General features: G+C 40.6%; 1 protein-coding gene across 3 annotated transcripts in view; it reads right to left on the bottom strand.

Moving 5' to 3' along the window:
• arfgef3 (ARFGEF family member 3) overlaps positions 1 to 24716 on the bottom strand; it is a 104453-nt gene that overhangs the window by 5513 nt on the left and 74224 nt on the right. For 2 of the 3 annotated variants that reach the window (XM_034184639.1, XM_034184640.1), the window contains exons 24-39: positions 24387 to 24532; positions 24057 to 24236; positions 18481 to 18622; positions 17715 to 17837; positions 17482 to 17585; positions 16996 to 17140; positions 15781 to 15909; positions 14779 to 14955; positions 11691 to 11805; positions 11023 to 11125; positions 6483 to 6614; positions 5711 to 5841; positions 5545 to 5553; positions 5218 to 5436; positions 1778 to 1949; positions 226 to 327 (exon numbers count right to left, since the gene is read on the bottom strand). In XM_034184639.1, coding sequence (XP_034040530.1) covers positions 226 to 327; positions 1778 to 1949; positions 5218 to 5436; positions 5545 to 5553; positions 5711 to 5841; positions 6483 to 6614; positions 11023 to 11125; positions 11691 to 11805; positions 14779 to 14955; positions 15781 to 15909; positions 16996 to 17140; positions 17482 to 17585; positions 17715 to 17837; positions 18481 to 18622; positions 24057 to 24236; positions 24387 to 24532 — 2129 coding nt within the window. The remainder of the gene's footprint in view (positions 1 to 225; positions 328 to 1777; positions 1950 to 5217; positions 5437 to 5544; positions 5554 to 5710; positions 5842 to 6482; positions 6615 to 11022; positions 11126 to 11690; positions 11806 to 14778; positions 14956 to 15780; positions 15910 to 16995; positions 17141 to 17481; positions 17586 to 17714; positions 17838 to 18480; positions 18623 to 24056; positions 24237 to 24386; positions 24533 to 24716) is intronic. The other variant, XM_034184641.1, reaches the window with a different exon arrangement.

Genomic DNA, 24716 nt, shown 5'->3' with positions numbered 1-24716 from the left:
GCCAGACTTTAAAAAAAAAAAAAAAAAAGTGAAGTAAATTCTACACCACAATACATGAAAACAACATGACCTGTCCACACAGTCTGGTTGGAATCCCTGCAGCACTTTCCACACACAAACTGACTCAGTGGTGATGATATAAACTCCGCCCCCTCAAGAGGTGACACAAAGATCAGAGGCCGATGAGTGGATTCAGGTGACCTATGTGACACAAATCTACAACACCTGTGCCGTTTCTTCAAAGATATCTTCATCCTCTGAAGAGGCAGAACACGGATGGGAGGAGTCCGAGCTTCCGTCCTCTTCCTCAAAAAGGATCCTCTTCACCTGATCACAAAACCAGACCAGAGAGCGAGTCTTCATCACTGATCAGCGGCTTGTTGTTACTACATTATTATTATTTATTCTTTAATTATGACATCACAAATGTTCCATTTTTTCCTTTTTTAATCTTAGTGGTTTGTCCATTTATTCATGAAAATTTCAAATAATCTCTGACTGGATGCAACTTCTCAAACTTGCTGCTTTACTGATTTCCTGTTTTTACACAAGGAATATTTCTGTACTAACGTTTTGTGGACAAAATGTTTATGGAATGAAGTGTAAAAATGAGTTGATATTACAACATTCTTCATAACATCTCACATAACGCAGGAATGGGCACAGTTGTCTGTCTTCTACTGGCAGAATGCAGCATAATTATTCACTAGTTTGCTTAAATAGCTTGGATGGAAATAGGAGAGTTTTTTAATTAATTATTTTTTTTGTAATAGCTAGCACATGAGCAGGTTCAAGCGCATAGCTGTGATGTCCCACACAGTCATATCTGCGGCTGTGTGTGGTCCACTCGTTTCACATGGAGACATTTACCTTAAAAAAGCAAGCACAAAGTAAACCCTTAACTCTTTAACCCCTTAACGCCCATCGCTGCATATATGCTACAATCTCTGACTCAAATATGCAACTTACCAAATTGACCTGTATGCCCGTTGTCGCAAATTTGCAACATACCATCATTATTATTATAACATTATAACATAAAGTCATTACCAGAATACCCAATATTACTATCTAGTTTTTGTGCAAAAGTGAAATTAATAATCTCAACATTATTTACCATCTACTTAAAGGCAAAAACACACACAAAACATTTTTTTATATACAGCTATATAAATTCGGGCGTTAAGGGGTTAAATATGCCCAACGTTTACAACACACAAACCACAGATGCTAGTAGTACTCACTAAATTTCCTTTTGATTTTGATCATTTAAATCAATTTATTTATTTAGTGGCACATCACAACATAAATCACCCCATGGCGCACACCCATCATTTTATGTGTGCAAACTTCACTGATTTGCATGTTCCCTCCTACAATTTTTACGCACTTGGGTGAACAAACGACCAAATTACATACTCATAATGAGAAATGCACAAAACAGACAAATCCACACAATTTTTTTGCACATTTTAAATTTCACTGATGCAATCATTGGTGTGCACTGTCAGTAAATCAGCTTGGCGGGTTTTTTTTTTTTTGCATGTGCAATGTGTTTGCAATAAATGCAAAGTTTTAGCAAATCAGGCCCTTTGAGTTTCCAATGAAATGACAACGACCTCAGAGGAAGAGCAGACCTGTGCAGATGCTAAACCGAGACAGAAAGTGCTTCACGCTGACTATGTGGTAATGTTTAAATAAAGTCTTTTTGCATGTCATGGTTCCTCATTTGTTGGTTTGTTTGCTCACACTGAAAACAAAAAACTGCATTTGCTACCTGTTGTGCAGTCATGGTGTCGGCCTGGCTCAGCGTGGCACACAGCAGGGCCTGAAAGTACAGGTTGAAGCTCATAGCAGACTGGCGGTAAAGGTTAGCCGCACCGCAAACTCCCGACACCTTCATCAGCAGGTACTTAAGACCTGGCCGGGTGTCAAAGTCCCGTGCTGTCCTACAGTAGAAGAAATGAGACAGGAGACAGTAGTCTGTGATTTCCTGCTGAGCCTCAGACGTCACTGGCTACATTAGAGTACTCGTATTAGCTTACGATATAGGAGGTAAGAAAGCAGTATGTTACAATCGGTATGATGTTTGAATGCAACAGGCATTTAGCAGCAACCGAACTGTATCTGAATGACCTTCAGGCCTTAAAAGGGCCACTCCACTGAAATGACTCAACTCTCTGTGACAGCACCCACCCTTAAAAAATGGAAGAGCAGCTGAGTCTTTGACACGTATCCTGTTGACTTATTACCTGCTATTGATAGTTAATTGAACTCTGGTGTGAATGTCAGGAGTCATGTTTGGAGGAAACCAGGCACCATCCCTACAGTGAAGCATGGTGGTGGCAGCATCATGCTGTGGGGATGTTTTTCAGCAGCAGGAACTGGGAGACTAGTCAGGATTGAGGGAAAGATGAATGCAGCAATGTACAGAGACATCCTGGATGAAAACCTGCTCCAGAGCACTCTTGACCTCAGACTGGGACGACGGTTCATCTTTCAGCAGGACAATGACCCTAAGCACACAGCCAAGATATCAAAGGAGTGTCTTCAGGATAACTCTGTGAATGTCCTTGAGTGGCCCAGCCAGAGACCAGACCTGAATCCGACTGAACATCTCTGGAGAGATCTGAAAATGGCTGTGCACCGACGCTCCCCATCCAACCTGATGGAGCTTAAGAGGTGCTGCAAAGAGGAATGGACAAAACTGCCCAAAGATAGGTGCACCAAGCTTGTGGCATCACATTCAAGAAGACTTGAGGCTGTAATTGCTGCCAAATGTGCATCAACAAAGTATTGAGCAAAGGATGTGAATACTTAGGTATATGTGATTTTTTTTTTTATTTAAATTTTTTTTTTTTTATATATAAATTTGCAAAATTTCCAAAAAAGCTTTTTCATGTTGTCATTATGGGGTGTTGTGAGTAGAATTTTGAGGGAAAAATGAATTTACTCCACTTTGGAATAAGGCTGGAACATAACAAAATGTGGAAAAGTGAAGTGATGTGAATACTGTCCGGATGCAATGTGTGTCCTCGTGGATGAAGGAACACCACTTTCAACTAAATCTCTAAGACTGTATAAATACACACCAGGAATACAACCCTGGCAAAAATTATGGAATCACCGGCCTCGGAGGATGTTCATTCAGTTGTTTAATTTTGTAGAAAAAAAGCAGATCACAGACATGACACAAAACTAAAGTCATTTCAAATGGCAACTTTCTGGCTTTAAGAAACACTATAAGAAATCAGGGAAAAAAAATTGTGGCAGTCAGTAACGGTTACTTTTTTAGACCAAGCAGAGGGAAAAAATATGGACTCACTCAATTCTGAGGAATAAATTATGGAATCACCCTGTAAATTTTCATCCCCAAAACTAACACCTGCATCAAATCAGATCTGCTTGTTAGTCTGCATCTAAGGAGTGATCACACCTTGGAGAGCTGTTGCACCAAGTGGACTGACATGAATCATGGCTCTAACACGAGAGATGTCAATTGAAACAAAGGAGAGGATTATCAAACTCTTAAAAGAGGGTAAATCATCACGCAATGTTGCAAAAGATGTTGGTTGTTCACAGTCAGCTGTGTCTAAACTCTGGACCAAATACAAACAACATGGGAAGGTTGTTAAAGGCAAACATACTGGTAGACCAAGGAAGACATCAAAGCGTCAAGACAGAAAACTTAAAGCAATATGTCTCAAAAATCGAAAACACACAAAACAAATGAGGAACGAATGGGAGGAAACTGGAGTCAACGTCTGTGACCGAACTGTAAGAAACCGCCTAAAGAAAATGGGATTTACATACAGAAAAGCTAAAGGAAAGCCATCATTAACACCTAAACAGAAAAAAACAAGGTTACAATGGGCTAAGGAAAAGCAATCATGGACTGTGGATGACTGGATGAAAGTCATATTCAGTGATGAATCTCGAATCTGCATTGGGCAAGATGATGATGCTGGAACTTTTGTTTGGTGCCGTTCCAATGAGATTTACAAAGATGACTGCCTGAAGAGAACACGTACATTTCCACAGTCATTGATGATATGGGGCTGCATGTCAGGTAAAGGCACTGGGGAGATGGCTGTCATTACATCATCAATAAATGCACAAGTTTACGTTGATATTTTGGGCACTTTTCTTATCCCATCAATTGAAAGGATGTTTGGGGATGATGAAATCATTTTTCAAGATGATAATGCATCTTGCCATAGAGCAAAAACTGTGAAAACATTCCTTGCAAAAAGACACATAGGGTCAATGTCATGGCCTGCAAATAGTCCGGATCTTAATCCAATTGAAAATCTTTGGTGGAAGTTGAAGAAAATGGTCCATGACAAGGCTTCAACCTGCAAAGCTGATCTGGCAACAGCAATCAGAGAAAGTTGGAGCCAGATTGATGAAGAGTACTGTTTGTCACTCATTAAGTCCATGCCTCAGAGACTGCAAGCTGTTATAAAAGCCAGAGGTGGTGCAACAAAATACTAGTAATGTGTTGGAGTGTTCTTTTGTTTTTCATGATTCCATATTTTTTTTCCTCAGAATTGAGTGATTCCATATTTTTTTCCCTCTGCTTGGTCTAAAAAAGTAACCGTTACTGACTGCCACAATTTTTTTTCCTGATTTCTTATAGTGTTTCTTAAAGCCAGAAAGTTGCCATTTGAAATGACTTTAGTTTTGTGTCATGTCTGTCATGTCACAACTGAATGAACATCCTCAGAGGCCGGTGATTCCATAATTTTTGCCAGGGGTTGTAGTAAAAAAAGGTCTGCTGTTGCAAAATATAAATATTCATGGAAAATGTAGGTTATGCATCATCTGGGTCAAAGAACAGGTCAAATGGCGTTGGTGTCATACTCTGAATCGCTTCCCTACTATTCGCTCGTTTACTTCCAGTACATATAACAGTTGCGGTTGGGTAGTAGGTTCCAAACCAATGCTAAATATTCGGACACAGGGGTCATCTAGCTGCTCACCAAATCCTACCAAAACCAGGCGGCTGCTTCTCAGTAAACAAGAATAACTGACTGTTACACTGTCACAGTGCAATACTGTCCCCTTGTGGGGAAATGCATTTTTATAATAATATCATGAAACACAACAGAAGAGAGATTTCAGACATTTTTCCACAAAATCCTTCACTGCTCCTGAATTTGTGGAACACAAAATGTTCCCTATGTTTACTGTTTAATGAGAAGTCCTGTCCACTACCTGTAGGAGTCCAGCAAAAGATCCAGGATTATGGCTAAATTAGTCATGGAGATATAGCGCAGGAAGCCCGCTGTGGGCCGGCTGGGGTCAGAGGTCACAGGTGTGACCCTTTCGACACCTTCGGGCTGCTTAACGAACTCCTCCAGCAGGATGTCGTAGAGGTTTTGGAGCAGAACCTGGTGGGACAGTAGGCTTACCACAATAGTCCGGAACGGAATCCTGCAGAATTTAAACACCAACATGGAACATAAATAAATCAGGTCCGAGTCACTCAGCTGTCAATCAGTTCCGACCCTTTGATGCTGGTGTTTGAGAAAAGGGCCTTACCCAATTTTCCTGTTACCATGGCAGCAGGAAGACAAAAAAAAGCAATCTATGAATTTTGCTACATGTTTCTATCAGACTCGTGCGTTTATGATTCAATAGAGTTAAATCTAACAAATAACACTGTTCCAGGTTAACGTGTGAATGACTCATCGTGTGTGTGATCCACCTCTTCTGAGTGTGTCCGTTAGACTGCTGGTCACACGGCAGCTCAATGATAAGAACACATGACTGAGCATGCTCGAAGCCCTCCTTGTTGTTGGGTGTCTTTGGTGAACACTGAGTGTCCAACATGAAGACCTGAGACATACAGAAGACAGACAGGAGAGTATTAACCTGTTAGCTGTGGAGCCTGCTGATATGTCGGCTGTCCAATAATATCGGTTGATAAGATCCTTTCACAAACATCGGTATCAGGGAAATTTCTGTGGATATGAACAGTTTTATTTTAACAGAATAAACCATGCAGGAAAACACTTTGTGTGTCGGAAATCATTGTGTAGTTTGTCCAGCAGAGGGTGGTCCCCAAATTAGACAAAAATTATATTTTATGCAAATATCGAATGATGTAACACGGAAACTGCCAGACCGAGTGAAGGCAATGTGACGTCATCGTGGCATACATACGTATATCGTGGTTGGTTTATTGAATAAAATAATCCAAGATGGCAGAATACGCCCCCAGACAGCTTTATCTCCGTTTTCTCATATGTGGTAAATGTTAGCAAGAAAGAAACACTTTTATATATCAGCAGATATATCGGTACTGTAATTAGTTTTTTACTCCCTAATATCAGTATCATATCGGCTGCTGAACACGTTTGGATAAAGCAAGAATGTGAACACTGGCGATCAAAAAGCAAACCTACGGACTCACTTTGAGTTTAAAAAGCAAACAGTGGAACAGAAGAACTGTTTCAGAGGACCACTGCAGTCCTGACCTGCTGAGCCATGGCCTTGATCCTCCAGTACTCCGCTTCAGCTGAGGGCGAGTGTGACGGAGCTGCAACTTTTACCTCACAGGCATCTCCAGAAAAACTGTCAGAACCAGTATGGAAACAGGCCAGAAGGTTCTGTGGAGACACAGAATGACATCAAAGAGGAACCATAAAACAGCATCAAAGCATCAAACTGTGCTAAAAGTGCAGGTGGGGGCGCTGTTCCACCAAACTACAAATCACCATGCAGATCCAAATCCACATCTGTATCAAGCCAACTCTGCTTCACCCCAAGGCCTCTGTCCAAGTTGTTCTCCTTCTCAAACATTGTTATCTCACTTTTGAGTCTGGGGTCGACGAAGACAAAGCCATTGTGGCAATCCCTCAGTGGTGAGGGAGACTATCTCTTGATCAGTTCCCACATGGAATGGTGGACACAAAGATGACTGAACAGGCCCAGTCTTGATGCACACTGTTTCTGACAGATGCTGCATGTGGTCGCTGTGGGAAGCTTCTGCCAGTCAGGATCTTGCTCTCTGTTCCTTTTTTTTTTTTTGAAGATTTACACTCCCATGTGGCTCACTGCTCACCAGCTGGTTTGTTCCCGCACGAGTTCCTCGCAGGTCTTCCAGTCAATGGAGCAGATCTTAAGGTTGTGTTTCAGGAGGTCCTTGTAGCATTTCTTCTGCCCTCCTCTGGACTGTTTTCCTTTGCTCAGCTGGGAGCAGAAGATCTTGCTTGGGAAGCCGGCTATCATCCATCCTAACAACATAACCCACCCACTGAACCTGGTTCTTGATGATTCCACACTCAATGCTCTGAAGCTTGACTTCAGCCAGGATGTTGATGTTGGTACTGTCTTCCCACCTAATGCGGAAGATCGTCCTCGGACAGCCCTGGAATTGCTCGAAGATGTTCTGGTGGCGGCAGTAGGTGGTCCAGGTCTTAGATCTGTATAGCTGGGTTGGCATGACAACAGCTTTGTAGAAGATTTTCATCTCATGTCAAAGGTCTCTGTTGTTGAAAACAGGGTTTAATGGTTTAGTGTGTTGCTCAAGGATACGTAAGACTCAAAATCTTCCACAGACGTCTGTTGTCACAGGAGTCTTGGTAGCTTCCCTCAAGCTTTGTGCATGTCTACTCAGTATTTTGAGGACAGATGCACTTCACCTTAAATTCAAACTGACACTCTGCATGATGAGTTCAGACTCTTTTTAGCTCAAATACATGGTGACACACAGCGAATAACTGCAAAATTTTAATATTCGAATGATCTTCAACACAGACACATTCTGGATCAGGAATCGAACCCCGGTTATTGAGAATGAGAGAACAGACGTGTATAACGAAATCTGATGCATAGTGTGTTGATCTGATGACCAGAAGTCAGAATCCCATAAACGGCACTGCAAATGACAACAAGACAGTTTGTGAATCTGTGCTTCCTGCACACATGTGGCTCTAATCTCTCAAAAGCTGCTTATCGCCTCCAGCCAGGTGGCTGCGGCGCAGCTGATAACGCCACTGATACAATCACCATAGTACACAAACTTTTCCAATCCACAAGTAATGTCTTGTAAATATACCTAAATTAACATGATTCAAAGGGGTAAATGTTAAACATTCTGCCAGAGTCTTTACAGTGTAATTATTAACACCACAGAGAGTACTTTAACACAGTCTACCTGTGTTTGGGCATAACTGTTGGCACTGTGATGGGCTATATATGTATGTATAGTTGTGCTCTAAAGTTAACATACCCTGGCAGAATGTCTGATTTTTAGCCATTTTTCAAAGAATATCAATGATAACACAAAAAACCTTTTTCCCCCCTCAAGGTTAGTGGTTGCGTGAAGCCATTTATTGCCAAATAACTGTGTTTACTCAATTTAAATCATAATGACAACAGAAGCTACCCAAATGACCCTGATCAAAAGTATACATACCCTGGTGATTTTGGCCTGATAACATACACACAAGTTGACACAAATGGATTTGAATAGCTACAAAACGTAACCATCCTCACCTGTGATCTGTTTTCTTGTAATGAGTTTGTGTGTATAAAAGGTCAGTGAGTTTCTGGGCTGCTGACAGACCCTTGCATCTTTCTTCCAGTGCAGCACTGACATTTCTTGTTTCTGAGTCATAGGAAAAGCAAAAGAATTGTCAAAGAAAAGGCAATTGAACTGTATATTACAGGAAAGGATCTAAAAAATATCCAACGGACTGAGAATGCCAATCAGCAGTGTTCAAACTCTAAGAAGTGGAAAATGAGGGATGCTGTTGGAACCAAACCATGGTCAGGTAGACCAACCATAATCTCAGCAACAACAGCCAGGAAAATTGTTCGGGATGCAAAGAAAAACCCACAAATAACTTCAGCTAAAATACAGGACTCTTTGAAATGAAGTGGTGTGGCTTTTTCAAGGTGCACAATAAGGAGGCACTTGGAGAAAATTGGGCTGCATGGTTGAGTTGCTATAAGAAAGGCATTACTATGCAAATGCCACAAAGAATTCCACTCACAATACACCAAACAGTACAGAGAACAAAGTCATTTGGAGTGATGAGACCAAAAATGAACTTTCTGGCCACAACCATAAACATTAAATTCGGAGAGGAGTCAGCAAGGCCTATGATGAAATGCACACCCCTCCCACTGTGAAGCACGGAGGTAGATCGCTAATGTTTTGGGGATGTGTGAGCTACAAAGGCACAGGAAACTTGGTTAAAACTGATGGAAGGATGAATGCAGCATGTTATCAGGAAATGCTGGAGGAAAATTTGCACTCATCAGCTCAGAAGCTGCACATGGGACATACTTGGACATTCCAACATGACAACGATCCAAAACACAAGGCCAAGTTGACCTGTCATTGGCTACAGCAGGATAAAGTGAAGGTTATGGAGTGGCCATCTCAGTTTCCTGACCTCAGTATCATTGAGCCACTCTGGGGAGATCTCAAATGTGCAGTTCATGCAAATCAGCCCACGAATTTACAGGGACTAGAGGCTTTTTGCCAAGATGAATGGGCAGCTTTACCATCAGAGAAGATAAAGGGCCTCATCCACAACTACCACAAAAAACCCCAAGCTGTCATTGATGTTAAAGGCAGCAACACAGGGTATTAAGAACAGGGGTATGAAAACTTTTGATCAGGGTAATTTGGTTAGTTACTGTTGTCATTATGATTTAAAAAGAGTAAACACAGTTGTTTTACAATGGCTTCAACCAATCACTAAGCACAAGTGAACAAAAAGTTCTTGTTATCATTCATATTCTGAAAAATGGCAAATATATATATATATATATATATATATAAAAAATTCTGCCACCGTATGTAAACGTATGAGCACAACTGTATAAAAAATGTATTATTTATTTAGTATTTTCCATAACTTAACACCTCCAGAGAGTTAAACTACACTTTTGGATGCTAGACACTTTGCAAGGTTTAAAACAGGGAGTGTTAAAATAAGATAAAATCATTTCTGAAATGTTTGACTGAGACTATAACACTGCAGTTTTTGCCTCTTCAGCATTCTTCTAGATTCGCCTATAAAGCACATTTTTTCTAATTAGAAATCATGGACAAAAGCAGCCACACGTTTCCTTCAACACAACCTCAGAATCCTGCAGCGGGATTAACGACATTACTGCATGTTTTATTGGCGGTCAGATGGCTGCAGTGTGTCAACAGATATAAAAAAAATATCTTGCACACAAACGTTGGGCCACTGAAGTAAACCACATAATCCACCCTCAATCTGCAGCGGCGGCGTGGAGCAGAAGTAATCTGAAATCCTCCGCTGTTAATACAGTCAACATGCTCTTGTTAATCCTGATAACCCGAGTTAAACTCAGCGACAGCTGCTGTGATGGGCAAAGGTTTGTCTCCTCACTCACACAGGACAACTTCTGCTGCCTCGCCATTTCATTTTTTAACGAAACGGTTTAACGATTCTGTCGTTGAGTCCTTAGAACGATAGGCCTGAATGCTAAAAGGCTAAACTTGTCTTGCAAACTTCATTTTTCCTATAAGAAATACTCTACAATAATAATTTCAGTTGTGAAATAATGACTTGGGTTGGGGATTTATAGTACCAGCCTTGATTATCAGAGGAGAAGGAGCACGAATCCCCAAAGAGACTGAAAAGACAAAATGCGAGCAGAAAGAAAAATGACCAACAGTGTAAGGCAGTCTGCAAACTTACCACTAGATGGCACTACATCCTACACACTGTAGCGATGACATTTGACACATCCATGGACTTGCTTGATTCATAATGAATAAATAAGGTGAAGTGTTTGCTGGAATGATCCACTGGACCTAAATTTGGCGACAACAAACTCACACAAACATCCTGATCTCACGATGTGTTTATACTGCAGTGTACTAAATGTTTTCCTGACCGATAAAAATGCCAAAACCAGGTTCAGGTGTCCTTTTACAGGTCAGAATGTTGACTTAGAACTAGTTTTAGGATTTCGTTGAGCTGTGGCTGAATATGTTTGAGGTTAGGTGTGTAGTTGTTTTTGTACCTTGACAGGTTCGAGAGTCGCAGAGAAGGCGTCCTGCAGAGCGCAGCAGGCCAGACGCCACATTTCCTCAGTAAAACCAGGTCCCACAGTCACCAACACATACCTGTCTCACACACACACACACACACACACACACACACACACACACACACACACACACACACACACACACACGGTCATTAACAAGTTATTTTATACTGTGGAGTCCAGCTTGCATTGTGGGAAAACAGTGAATGGTTTTAAATTCAGTTTCTTCTATTTCACACAACAACAAGAATAATGATGATAAAAGAACAGCTACAATGATCATCAAGGAAATTAAATAAGTCTAAGGAGTGTGATGGATTGTGGGAGAGAGTTCCAGATGAGAGGCTCATAGCTGAAAGAGGCGGAGCTGCAGTGAGGAACACGGATCAGGATTTAACAGGGATGTGTTCAATAGAGGGGGTTGTGGTTCTGATCCGGTTCGTGGCGTTCTGATCTAACTGGACTTTATGGAGACGTTTGCGTGGCAGACCAGAAAGCAGAGAGTGGCAGAGCCGATGTGCGATTGTAATCAGGACACTGACAAAGATGGCGGTTCTACTTGTATGAGGTGTGAGTGTCCGGTGGAGACACTGATGGTTCGACACATCGTGGAAACATCTGACTAAACCTGTGTTCATCACCTGATGCAGGAGCAGCCCACTCTGGAGATGGTTTCTGCAGGTTCAGACACACAGGCCACCAGCAGCTTAAACAGGTCCTTCAGCATCAGGTTGATCAGAGACTCGTAGCCGATATCTACAGACACACGGACACGCAGAGATCAGAGGGGGACAGACAGCGTGGAGACACTTCAATCCTTTAAACCCCACAAAACCACTGGCAGGTTACGGAAGAGATGACACTGTTCATCATGATCAGAAATCATCACCAGGTTATCAGATTTCCCATGGTCCATCCATCAGGAAAAATAACCAAATCCAAGCTTAAAACAGACCTAATGTACTTTAAGCACTATTAACATAATACTATTAATATTAATACTTTTAATACACTATTAATACCAAATATAGCCTAAGCACTATTCATATATTATTATTTTAATACACTATTAACACAGCTTAAGCAATATTAACATATTTAATACACCATTAATACCAAACAAAGCCTAAGCACCATTAATATATTTATTCTATTATTTTATATATATTTAATACATTTAATATTTAATACAGCTTAAGCACTATTATTAATATTAATATGTTTAACACATTATTAATACCAAGTATAGTTTAAGCACTATTAATACATTACTGTTAATATTTCTAATACACTATTGATACTTAATGCAGCTTAAGCAATACTAATACTATTATTATCAACTATAGTTTAAGCACTGTAAATAAATGATTAATACTATTAATATTTTAATACACAATTAAGATTTAATACAGTTTAAGCAATATTAATACTTTTAATACACTATTAATACCAACTATAGTTTAAGCGCTATTAATAAATTAATACTATCCATATTTCAATACACTATTAATATTGAATACATCTTAAGCATGATTATTATTAATACTATTAATATTAATACTTTTAATACAATATTAATGCTTAATATACAGTGGGGAAAATAAGTATTTTGCAGGTTTTCCCACCTACAAACAATGTAGAGGTCTGCAATTTTTATCGTAGGTACACTTCAACTGTGAGAGACACAATCTAAAAAAAAAAAAAAATCCCCAAAATCACATTGTATGATTTTTAAATAATTAATTTGCATTTTATTGCATAAAATAAGTATTTGACCCCCTAGAAAAACAGAGCTTAACAATTGGTACAGAAACGTTTGTCTGCCATTACAGAGGTCAGACGTTTCCTGTAGTTCTTGACCAAGTTTTCACACACTGCGACAGGGATTTTGGTCCACTGCTCCACACAGATCTTCTCCAAATCTTTCAGGTTTGGAGTTTCAGCTCCCTCCAAAGATTTTCTATTGAGTTCAGGTCTGGAGACTGGCCAGGCTACTCCAGGACCTTGAAATGCTTCTTACGGAGCCCCTCCTTAGTTGCACTGGCTGTGTGTTTGGGGTCATTGTCGTGCTGGAAGACCCAGCCATGACCCATTTTCAGTGCTCTTACTGAGGGAAGGAGGTTGTTTGCCAAAATCTCGCAATACATGACCCCATCCATCCTCCCTTCAATACGGTGCAGTCGTCCTGTCCCCTTTGCAGAAGAGCACCCCCAGAGTATGATGTTTCCACCCCCCATGCTTCATGGTTGGGATGGTTTTCTTGGGGTTGTTTTCATCCTCTAAACATGGTAAGTAGAACTGATTCCAAAAAGCTCTATTCTGGTCTCATCTGACCACATGACCTTCTCCCATGCCTCCTCTGGATCATCCAGATGGTCACTGGTGAACTTCAAACAGGCCTGGACATGTGCTGGCTTGAGCAGGGGGACCTTGCTGCCCTGCAGGATTTTAAACCATGACAGCATCATGTGTTACTAATGTAATCTTTGTGACTGTGGTCCCAGCTCTCTTCAGGTCATTGGCCAGGTCCTCCTGTGGAGTTCTGAGCTTTCTCAGAATCATCCTTACCCCACAAAGTGAGATCTTGCAAGGAATCCCAGACCGAGGGAGATTGACAGTCATCTTGTGCTTCTTCCACTTTCTAATAAATAATCATAACAGTTGTTGTCTTCTACCAAGCTGCTTGCCTGTTGTCCTGTAGTCCATCCCAGCCTTGTGCAGGTCTACAGTTTTGTCCCTGGTGTCCTTAGACAGCTCTTTGGTCTTGGCTATGGTGGACAGGTTGGAGTGTGATTGATTGTGTGAACAGGTGTCTTTTATACAGGTAACAAGTTCAAACAGGTACAATTAATACAGCTAAAGAGTGCAGAATAAGAGGACTTCTTAAAGAAAAATTAACAGGTCTGTGAGAGACAGAATTCTTGCTGGTTGGTAGGGGGTTAAATACTTATTTTATGCAATAAAAGTCCAAACCTGAATGAGTTGGAGAAGATCTGTATGGAGGAGTGGACTAAAATCCCTGTTGCAGAAAACGTCTGACCTCTGTAATGGCAGACAAATGTTTCTGTACCAACTGTTAAGCTCTGTTTTTCTAGGGGTCAAATACTTATTTCATGCAATAAAATGCAAATGAATTATTTAAAAATTACAATGTGATTTTATGGATTTTTTTTAGATTCTGTCTCTCACAGTTGAAGTGTACCTATGATAAAAATTATAGACCTCTACATTCTTTGTAGGTGGGAAAACCTGCAAAACTGACAGGGGGTCAAATACTTATTTTCCCCACTGTAGCTTATGAACATACAAATAAGGCTTGAAATTATTTCATCAATACTACTACATTCGATGCATCATTTAACATTAAGTTTAGTCAATCTAGATTCCGATAAAAACAAATATCCTGCTCTCATCAGTGGAACTGCGGAGCTTTGAATGAGTCAGCTCTCACAGTGTCACAAAGTAGAATTTCTAATTCAATATGATACGCCAGAACTGAAGTAACAGGCAGCTGCATTAACAGCGCCAACTTGAAAAAAAAAAATACTGAAAACCATTTTTTGATATCACAGGGGGGAAGAAATGACAAACTTACAGCTGTGAGAAGTATCAAGTTACACATTCTGCAGTTGGAGACAACTGTAAAAAAATATCTAAAAAATAAAATATATCACTAAAAACTATAAACTAACGAGGCTAAAGTTAGCAAGCGTTGTTTCCGTGTGTCACCTGAATGTATGAAACTGTTGACGTGCTCCACCACCAGCTCGCAGGACAACCCGATGGCGTGCTTAAAGTTTGCAGCCGCCACGTCCCAGTAGGCGTGGTCACCGTGGCTACGCTGTAGCCATAGTGACATCACAGGCAGAAGCAGCTGTATGACAGAGAAGATGGCAAATCCTGGTCCTGAAGAAATGAGACCGTTTAATTAGCAGGCACTTTTCAAAGTATTTGCTTGAGTGCTGTGCGAGTTAAAAATTCACTTCTTTTTGTTTTCTGGTTTATTTTAGTGTCATTTTCTGCTATTTGTGCATTGAAATGTAATAAACAGACAAAAAAGGTGCACAATATGAGGCATTTGCGCAATTTGTTACTTGGGTAGTGACCATGCTAGCTGGCTCACCAAGCCAGGTTGTATGCAGATGGCTCAATTTATACAATAATAATATATATAAATGTTTGGGTGGATGAATTTGTCCACTGAACCAATTGATGACTGGCCTATTGCTAAGCAACAGTAACTGCTGCATCTGATTCATTATGTAGACAGGGATGGGATATGTTCAAATACTTATGACCTGCTTCCTTACATCCTTTCTTCCTGTCCCCAAAGTCCAAATAATTAGCAAATATTAGCTCCTAATGTTAAAGATATAATTATTGATAAGCCAAGATCAAACTTCAGTGAAGAGGATTAAAGTTGCCTTTAATATCACTCACTTCCATCTTTGATACTTTTGATGGTTTCAATAAAAGACAAATAAAGCACTGGTTGCCGAGCAAGCACACCATCAGATGTGAAGAAAATCATAAATGTCCGTGAACACAGCTATCATTCATCTAAAACCTGCCAAAGTTTAAAAATAAGAAAAACACTCATCTTTAATCTGAATTTTATGAATTCACAGTATGCTGGTGGTGCCGTGGCGGTCCAAAACAAAGGGAGTGTGGTCCAAACATGGCACGTGCAGCCACATTGGGCAGAGCTTGTATAAATAATCTCTCCATCACCTGGCGTGATGATGACCTCTCTGAGCAGAGTGAACAGCAGGTCCAAGGTCGGCGGCTGATGTTGGCGAGGACAGTTTGACACTGCCGCCGTCAGCTGCTCCAGCAACAGAATCCACACCTGGATCAGACCTACAGGACGGAACAGGACACAGACTACTGATAGAGACAATAAACAGAGTGAGGTCTCACATACTGATGACAGGACGGAGACGATCAGCAGACAGACAGACACGTTTGTCCATTTCTGAGTTCATCTCTTGCTTTGGCCTCTTGGTCAAAATGGGTCATTTGAAAATATCACTATAGAATCTGATAAAGTTTAACAGTTTGGAACAAAATGGTGACAATCTACATATTAAATGGTAAATGGACTGCATTTATATAGTGCTTTTCCATCTGAATCAGACGCTCAAAGCGCTTTACAATTATGCCTCACATTCACCCTGATGTCAGGGTGCTGCCATACAAGGCGCTCACTACACACCGGGAGCAATAGGGGATTAAAGGCCTTGCCCAAGGGCCCTTAATGATTTTCCAGTCAGGTGGGGATTTGAACCCATGATCTTCTGGACTCAAGCCCAACACCTTAACCACTAGACCATCACCTCCCCTATAAATGTTCACAATAAAAAACTAGTTTTAATCACTGTTTGTAGCTTTGCAGTAAATAATTTATACACTTGTTAAACAACGACACGGTATAATTGGAGATAATGGTGCTGAAAATAATTAACACAAAGTCCTGAAATGTTTCGAGGAGGAGGAAGAAGAAGGGAAATGAAGAAGCAGAAAGAAGATGACGAAGGAGGAGCAAGAAGAAAGAAGACAAAGGGAGAAGAAGAGGGAAGAAGGTGAAGGAGGAGAAGAAAGAAAAAAAATAATATAGCACAGATGGTTTGGAAGAGGAGGAACCCAGGATACACAGGGAGAAGGATGCGGAGGATGGAGACACCAGGCAGGAGAAGAAAAGGGAGGCCAAAGAGGTTTTTAATGTGCTGAGGGAGGACATGCAGGTGGTTTGGTGAGACAGAAAAAGATGCAGAGGACAGGATGAGATAGAGTCAGATGATTAGCTGTGGTGCACCCTAATGGGAGCAGTGCCATGCTGTTAAATACACAAATAACTCTGCAGTAAATTACAACTGCTTCATATTCACATTTGAGAATTCATGACAGAAATATGACCAGCATCAGAAGCTCGATGTTTGTCTTTACCCGTGTCATCATCAAACTCCTGCAGGACACAATCCATCCCGTCCTCACTGCTGATGGAACGTTCCTGTGACCTCATTGGCAGACTGGCAAGCCGCGCCCCCAGGAACACCGGCTTGGATGGCATTTTGTAGATCTTAGTCAGCAGCTGACAGACAACGTACAACATGTCTTCATTCAGTGAAGGAAACAAATTTGGGTTGACAAGAAATAAATACTCAGATACTACAGGAATTAATACTAACAGTACAGTACTATAGTATAGTACTAAGTGCCTTTATTGTCATTGTACATACATACATACAACAAAATTTAGCCATCCAAATTACAGTAAGACACAGAATTAAGTTGATACTTTTTGGGGGGCATTTTTTTTCCCTCCACCTCAAACAACCTTAAAATATTGTCTTTTTCTTTTTGCACTACCTATATAAAATATACTGCAAAGTAGTTGTCATATATACACAGACGTGAAATGTTAATTGGTACCTGTGAACATTTGCGTAGGTAGTCGAGTGCAGGCAGGCACAGGTCAGTGGAACTGTAACCCGACACATGGACACAGTCCCCGATCTCCTTATAGTCCACTTCACCTACACACAGACACACATTCATTTCACTTCGCTCACTTGCAAATGGGAACTACGTCAAAAAGTCATCTTTTAATATGTTTCATCTTCAAAAATTATGGTGTAATTTCAGCAAGTGGGGGCGGAACAGACCTAAACCTTTGACAAACTTCATCAGACACATGATGTAGTCGGTGGCGGCATTGGCAAAAACCTGGATGTTATCGGTACTGATGAAAGCCTCAAAGACGTCAAACACCGGTGCCTGGGACTTCCCTACAGGGCCGAGGAAAGAAAGGTAGGAAGAGAGAACAAAGGTGAAGAGAAAAGTGAAGCAAAGAAGACAAGAGGGAGGATGAACACAAGAAATCACAGCTGATTGAAACAAGGAGTCGATTAACCAGTGAGGTCATCAACAGAAAAATGACTGAAAACATATAAACGAGCTATTAAACTGTTTAACACCAAAGATAACATAAGATAAGAAGCTCTGAAACCACTTCAGGCACATTTTAGCCTGGTTCAATTATCTTACATCGCTTTGTTCACAGGGAGCTGCACAAATGACACTTTAGGTTTTGTTTTAACTACCGGGACGTTTGTGCAAAATGCACTCCGTTTCCTTAAGGCGCTGCAAAAACAGAAACTCTTTACCCAACTCAGTTCCTGAGATTCATGTGCAAAGCAGACTTTTCCAGGAGATTTAGTCAATTTAGTTATTAGACCACTGTGCAAAAGTGACTATCTCCTGATATATTCCTAGACTACTGTGAAAAAGGCACTTTAGCTTCTGATTAAATTCCTGATGGTTTTTATTCCTGGGCTAATGTTCAAAAAGGATGGGGCTTTGTTCCTGGGTCTACTGTGCAAACAGGACTTTGTTTCCTGGGACTGCTGTGTGAAAGACCAGAAGACGTACCCATGGAGTACTCTCCCAGGAGGTAGTCCTTGGTGTTAGTTTTACTGCCGTGAACCGTCCTCAGAGCGCTGAACAGAGGCCTCCACCCTGACAAGATCTGAGGGGAGCACATCTCCACCAGCTCGCCAATTGACGTTATCACCTACAGGGGGCAACAGTGAAACAGGTTTAGTTAGACTTAGTTACAGCCATGGTTACAATTATGAAGACTTTTCAATCCTGATCCCAAAAGATGTGAGCATTTAAAAGAAGGTTGGGTTAAAACATTAAGTCAAACTGTTGTAATGCTTGAAGATCTTAAACCCAGGTGCAGCAAACCAGTCTTAAAAAATGGCAATACATGAATGAAGAAAAAAAAAAAAAAAGAAAAAAAAAGTTGCAAAACCCATCTCAATCAATGGGACAACTTTTAGTTGTGTAGTAGTGTTTTCCACTAAAAGTAAAACACACAAGAACAATATACAACAAAATACTACCAAGAAAAATAAATAAATGTGTACATAAAACCAGAAAAAAAACATTTTAAAAACAAACCTCTTGAGCTTAGTTTTAAAAAGACCCAGACGAGTGATGGTGCGTAAATCCGGGGGGTGGGGGCTTGCTCCAAACTCTGGGCCCAACCACTGAGAAAGCCCAGTTACCCCGATGTTTTAGGTTTGATCTGGGGACCGCCAACAGACAAAGACTGAATGATCTCAGAACCCTGCTTTGGTCACGTAGCACCAATAACTCACTCAAATGTGATGGTGCAAGACCATCAAGAGCTTTAAAAGTAAATATATTTTAAAATTGAGTCAACTGTGGATGGGAAGCCAGTGCAGAGAGTAGAGGATTGGGTGACTCGCTCATGTGTTACAGTAGTTGCGTCTAGAGCTGATAAAACTATAAATAGCTTTTTCACAGTCTGACACAGTGGTCGGACGTAGCGTTTTTCAATTGTGTCTCTTAACAAAAGTAAAAGCTTTTCTTAACTGTTCAATTTGTCTGTCAAATTTAAAAACACTGTCAAATGTTACCCCAGGATTCTTGACAGCAGTTTTAAAATCAGAGTGCACAGCACATAAACCAGATTTATCCCTACCCCCAAACACAATGCATTCACTGTTTTGTTCATTTAAGTACAATAAGTTGGATGATAACCACTGTTTGATATCAGCAATGCAATCCATAACAGTTTGTTGTGCTTCACTCTTTGCTGGTCCCACAGGTAAATAATTTAAACATCATCTGCATAGCAATGGAAATATAGATGGTGCTTAGTGATGACTGACCCAAGCGGCAGCATATAGAGTGAAAACACTGTAGTGTGAGGGGGGCTTCATAGATAATTGGCAAAGCTTCTGGGGAAAACCTGGTCTTGTTAGGAGAGACGGCATCCATCCCACTTTGGATGGAGCAGCTCTCATCTCTAGAAATATAGCCAATTTTATTAAACCCTCCAAATCGTGACTATCCAGGGTTGGGACCAGGAAGCAGAGTTGTAGTCTTACACACCTCTCTGCAGCTTCTCTCCCCCTGCCATCCCCTCATTACCCCATCCCCGTAGAGACGGTGCCTGCTCCCAGACCACCAATAACCAGTAAAAATCTATTTAAGCATAAAAATTCAAAAAGAAAAAATAATATAGCACCTTCAACTGCACCACAGACTAAAACAGTTAAATGTGGTCTATTAAACATTAGGTCTCTCTCTTCTAAGTCCCTGTTAGTAAATGATATAATAATTGATCAACATAATGATTTATTCTGCCTTGCAGAAACCTGGTTACAGCAGGATGAATATGTTAGTTTAAATGAGTCAACACCCCCAAGTCACACTAACTGTCAAAATGCTTGAAGCACGGGCCGAGGAGGAGGATTAGCAGCAATCTTCCACTCCAGCTTATTAATTAATCAAAGACCCAGACAGAGCTTTAATTCATTTGAAAGCTTGACTCTTAGTCTTGTCCATCCAAATTGGAAGTCTCAAAAAACAGTTTTATTTGTTATTATCTATCGTCCACCTGGTCGTTACTGTGAGTTTCTTTGTGATTTTTCAGACCTTTTGTCTGACTTAGCACTTAGCTCAGATAATTATAGTGGGTGATTTTAACATCCACATAGATGCTGAGAATGACAGCCTCAACACTGCATTTAATCTATTATTAGACTCAGTTGGCTTTGCTAAAAATGTAAATAAGCCCACCCACCACTTGTTCTGACATATGGCAAAGAAAGTGAAGACTAAACAATATTCCCTGAAAACCCCTTTTTGTCTGATCATTTCTTAATAACATTTACATTTACTTTACTGGACTACCCAGCAGTGGGGAATAAGTTTCATTACAGTAGAAGTCTTTCTGAAAGTGCTGTAACTAGGTTTAAGGATGTGATTCCTTCTTTGTTATGTTCTTCAATGCCATATACCAACATAGAGCAGAGTAGCTACTTAAACTCTGTGAGTGAGATAGATTATCTCGTCAATAGCTTTACATTCTCATTGAGCACAACTTTGGATGCTGTAGCTCCTCTGAAAAAGAGAGCCTTAAATCAGAAGTGCCTGACTCCGTGGTATAACCCACAAACTCGCAGCTTAAAGCAGATAACCTGTAAGCTGGAGAGGAAATGGCATCTTACTAATTAAGAAGATCTTCATTTAGCCTTGAAAAAGAGTCTGTTGCTCTATAAAAAAAGCTCTCCGTAAAGCTAGGACATCTTACTATTCATCACTAATTGAAGAAAATAAGAACAACCCCAGGTTTCTTTTTAGCACTGTAGCCAGGCTGACAAAGAGTCAGAGCTCTATTGAGCCGAGTATTCCTTTAACTTTAACTAGTAATGACTTCATGACTTTCTTTGCAAATAAGATTTTAACTATTAGAGAAAAAATTATTCATAACCATCCCAAAGCCATATCTTTATGTTCGGCTGCTTTCAGTAATGCTGGTATTTGGTTAGACTCTTTCTCTCCGATTGTTCTGTCTGAGTTACTTTCATTAGTCACTTCCTCCAAACCATCAACATGGAAGTCTCCATGTTAGACCCCATTCCTACCAGGCTGCTCAAGGAACCCCTACCATTAATTAATGCTTCAATCTTAAATATGATCAATCTATCTTTATTAGTTGGCTATGTACCACAAGCTTTTAAGGTGGCAGTAATTAAACCATTACTTAAAAAGCCATCACTTGACCCAGCTATCTTAGCTAATTATAGGCCAATCTCCAACCTTCCTTTTCTTTCAAAAATTCTTGAAAGGGTAGTTGTAAAACAGCTAACTGATCATCTGCAGAGGAATGGTCTATTTGAAGAGTTTCAGTCAGGTTTTAGAATTCATCATAGTACAGAAACAGCATTAGTTAAGGTTACAAATTATCTTCTTATGGCCTCAGACAGTGGACTCATCTCTGTGCTTGTTCTGTTAGACCTCAGTGCTGCTTTTGATACTGTTGACCATAAAATTTTATTACAGAGATTAGAGCATGCCATAGGTATTAAAGGCACTGCGCTGCAGTGGTTTGAATCATATTTGTCTAACAGATTACAATTTGTTCATGTAAATGGGGAGTCTTCTTCATGGACTAAGGTTAATTATGGAGTTCCACAAGGTTCTGTGCTAGGACCGATTTTATTCACTTTATACATGCTTCCCTTGGGCAGTATTATTAGACAGCATTGCTTAAATTTTCATTGTTACGCAGATGATACCCAGCTTTATCTATCCATGAAGCCAGAGGACACACACCAATTAGTTAAACTGCAGAAATGTCTTTCAGACATCAAGACATGGATGACCTCTAATTTCCTGCTTTTAAATTCAGATAAAACTGAAGTTATTGTATTTGGCCCCACAAATCTTAAACATGGTGTCTAACCAGATCCTTACTCTGGATGGCATTACCCTGACCTCCAGTAATACTGTCAGAAATCTTGGAGTCATTTTTGATCAGGTTATGTCCTTCAATGCACATATTAAGCAAATATGTAGGACTGCTTTTTTGCATTTGCGCAATATCTCTAAAATGAGAAAGGTCTTGTCTCAGAGTGATGCTGAAAAGCTAATTCATGCATTTATTTCTTCTAGGCTGAGCTATTGTAATTCGTTATTATCAGGTTGTCCTAAAAGTTTCCTGAAAAGCCTTCAGTTAATTCAAAATGCTGCAGCTAGAGTACTGACAGGAACTAGAAAGAGAGAGCATATCTCATCCACATTGGCTTCTCTTCATTGGTTCCCTGTTAATTCCATAATTCTTACTTATAAGGTTTTGAATAATCAGGTCCCATCTTATCTTAGGGACCTCTTAGTACCATATCACCCCAATAGAGCGCTTCGCTCTCAGACTGCAGGCTTACTTGTAGTTCCTAGGGTTTTTAAGAGTAGAATGGGAGGCAGAGCCTTCAGCTTTCAGGCTCCTCTCCTGTGGAACCAGCTCCCAATTCGGATCAGGGAGACAGACACCCTCTCTACTTTTAAGATTAGGCTTAAAACTTTCCTTTTTGCTAAAGCTTATAGTTAGGGCTGGATCGGGTGACCCTGAACCATCCCTTAGTTATGCTGCTATAGACTTAGACTGCTGGGGGGTTCCCATGATGCACTGTTTCTTTCTCTTTTTGCTCTGTATGCACCACTCTGCATTTAATCATTAGTGATTGATCTCTGCTCTCTTCCACTGCATGTCTTTTTCCTGATTCTATCCCCTCAGCCCCAACCAGTCCCAGCAGAAGACTGCCCCTCCCTGAGCCTGGTTCTGCTGGAGGTTTCTTCCTGTTAAAAGGGAGTTGTTCCTTCCCACTGTCGCCAGGTGCTTGCTCATAGGGGGTCGTTTTGACTGTTGGGGTTTTTCTGTAATTATTGTATGGCTGTTGCCTTACAAAATAAAGCGGCTTGGGGCAACTAATTGTTGTGATTTGGTGCTATATAAATAAAATTGATTTGATTTGATTTAGTGCCAAGAATAGAACCTTGTGGTATCCCGCAAGACAGAGAAGCACTAAAGGAGGCCATATCACCAATCAAGACAGAAAAACTTTGGTCAGTCAGGTAAGAAAAAAACCACTTCACTGCAGGTCCACACACGGGAACATATTGTTTCAGGCAGGATAAGATGACTGATTGATCCACACGTATCGAAGGCCGCCGTGAGATTTGGCAACACCAGTAACACAGGGCGTTCAGCATCCACAGACAAAGCAATGTCATTATGGACCTTTAGCAGAGCGGGCGCAGTACTATGACTGGACTTGAAACCAGATTAGAATTTTTCAAAGAGAGAACTGTTCTCTAAAAATGACTGCAACTGGGAAAAACAACTTTCTCTAAAACCCTGGACAGAAAGGAGAAGTGGGAAACAAGTCGAAAAAAAAAATAGATAAAATAGAAGACTCCAGATGAGGTTTTTTTAAGAAGAGGCCGAATCACAGCATGTTTTTAGGCAGCTGGAACAGTTCCATGGAGGCAGTATAACCAAAAGAATAGTAAAAAGAAGACAGAAACAAAAGACTGTCAATAAACTTGATGATGTCACAGCACATCTCTACAGGTACGAAGAGACAAAGACCATATGACTAAGTACCGATGTGCCTCCATGTTGACTTTACCTGATCCTGTACATCCTCATCGCAGAGCTCAAGCTGCATGATGTGCTCAAATGGCCTAAAGAGCGCCTCGTTAAAGTGGAAGTACGGAAGCTCTGCCCAACTCATCAACACCTCGGTCAGAACGTCGTGGATGAAGGAGACAGCCCTCTGGGATACGTGACGCTCTTTGTGGCACGCTGCCTGAGAGCAGAAACATTTCCTGTGATGTTAACGTTAGTCCTCACAGGGTGAATACTTTTGTCCAGCTGCTTTGTAATGTCAGAAAGAGAAAAAACAAAAAACAAAAACACGAACAGAGGATACTCTCTTTTCAGACATGCAGTTCCTGACCTCCACCAGGTGCGGCGCCACCACACTCCAGGCCCTCATAATGTGCAGCAGAGGTCGGTTCTTATTTCTGATGATCCGTAGCATGGATTCTCCGAGACGGAACAGGTGCAGGGTGCTCTGGCGCCCCAGTGTGGACTTGGCTTCTCCTGCACTTGCACAGAAAAACACTGATTTCAGTTTCTATGTTCACATTTTTTCATAAATATGCAGCACTGAAGGATATCAACAATAAAAAGATGAACAAATGTCTCTTGTTTTATATGCTAATCACCTTTTGAGAAAAATTTAAATGTATAATTTATTACCTGCTGCAAAGAGGCCATGTGTTGG

This window comes from Thalassophryne amazonica, chromosome 13, assembly GCF_902500255.1.
Source record: "Thalassophryne amazonica chromosome 13, fThaAma1.1, whole genome shotgun sequence".
NCBI lineage: Eukaryota > Metazoa > Chordata > Actinopteri > Batrachoidiformes > Batrachoididae > Thalassophryne > Thalassophryne amazonica.
The sequence above is the reverse complement of the archived record's forward strand: the minus strand, read 5'-3'. Positions and strand labels throughout refer to the sequence as shown.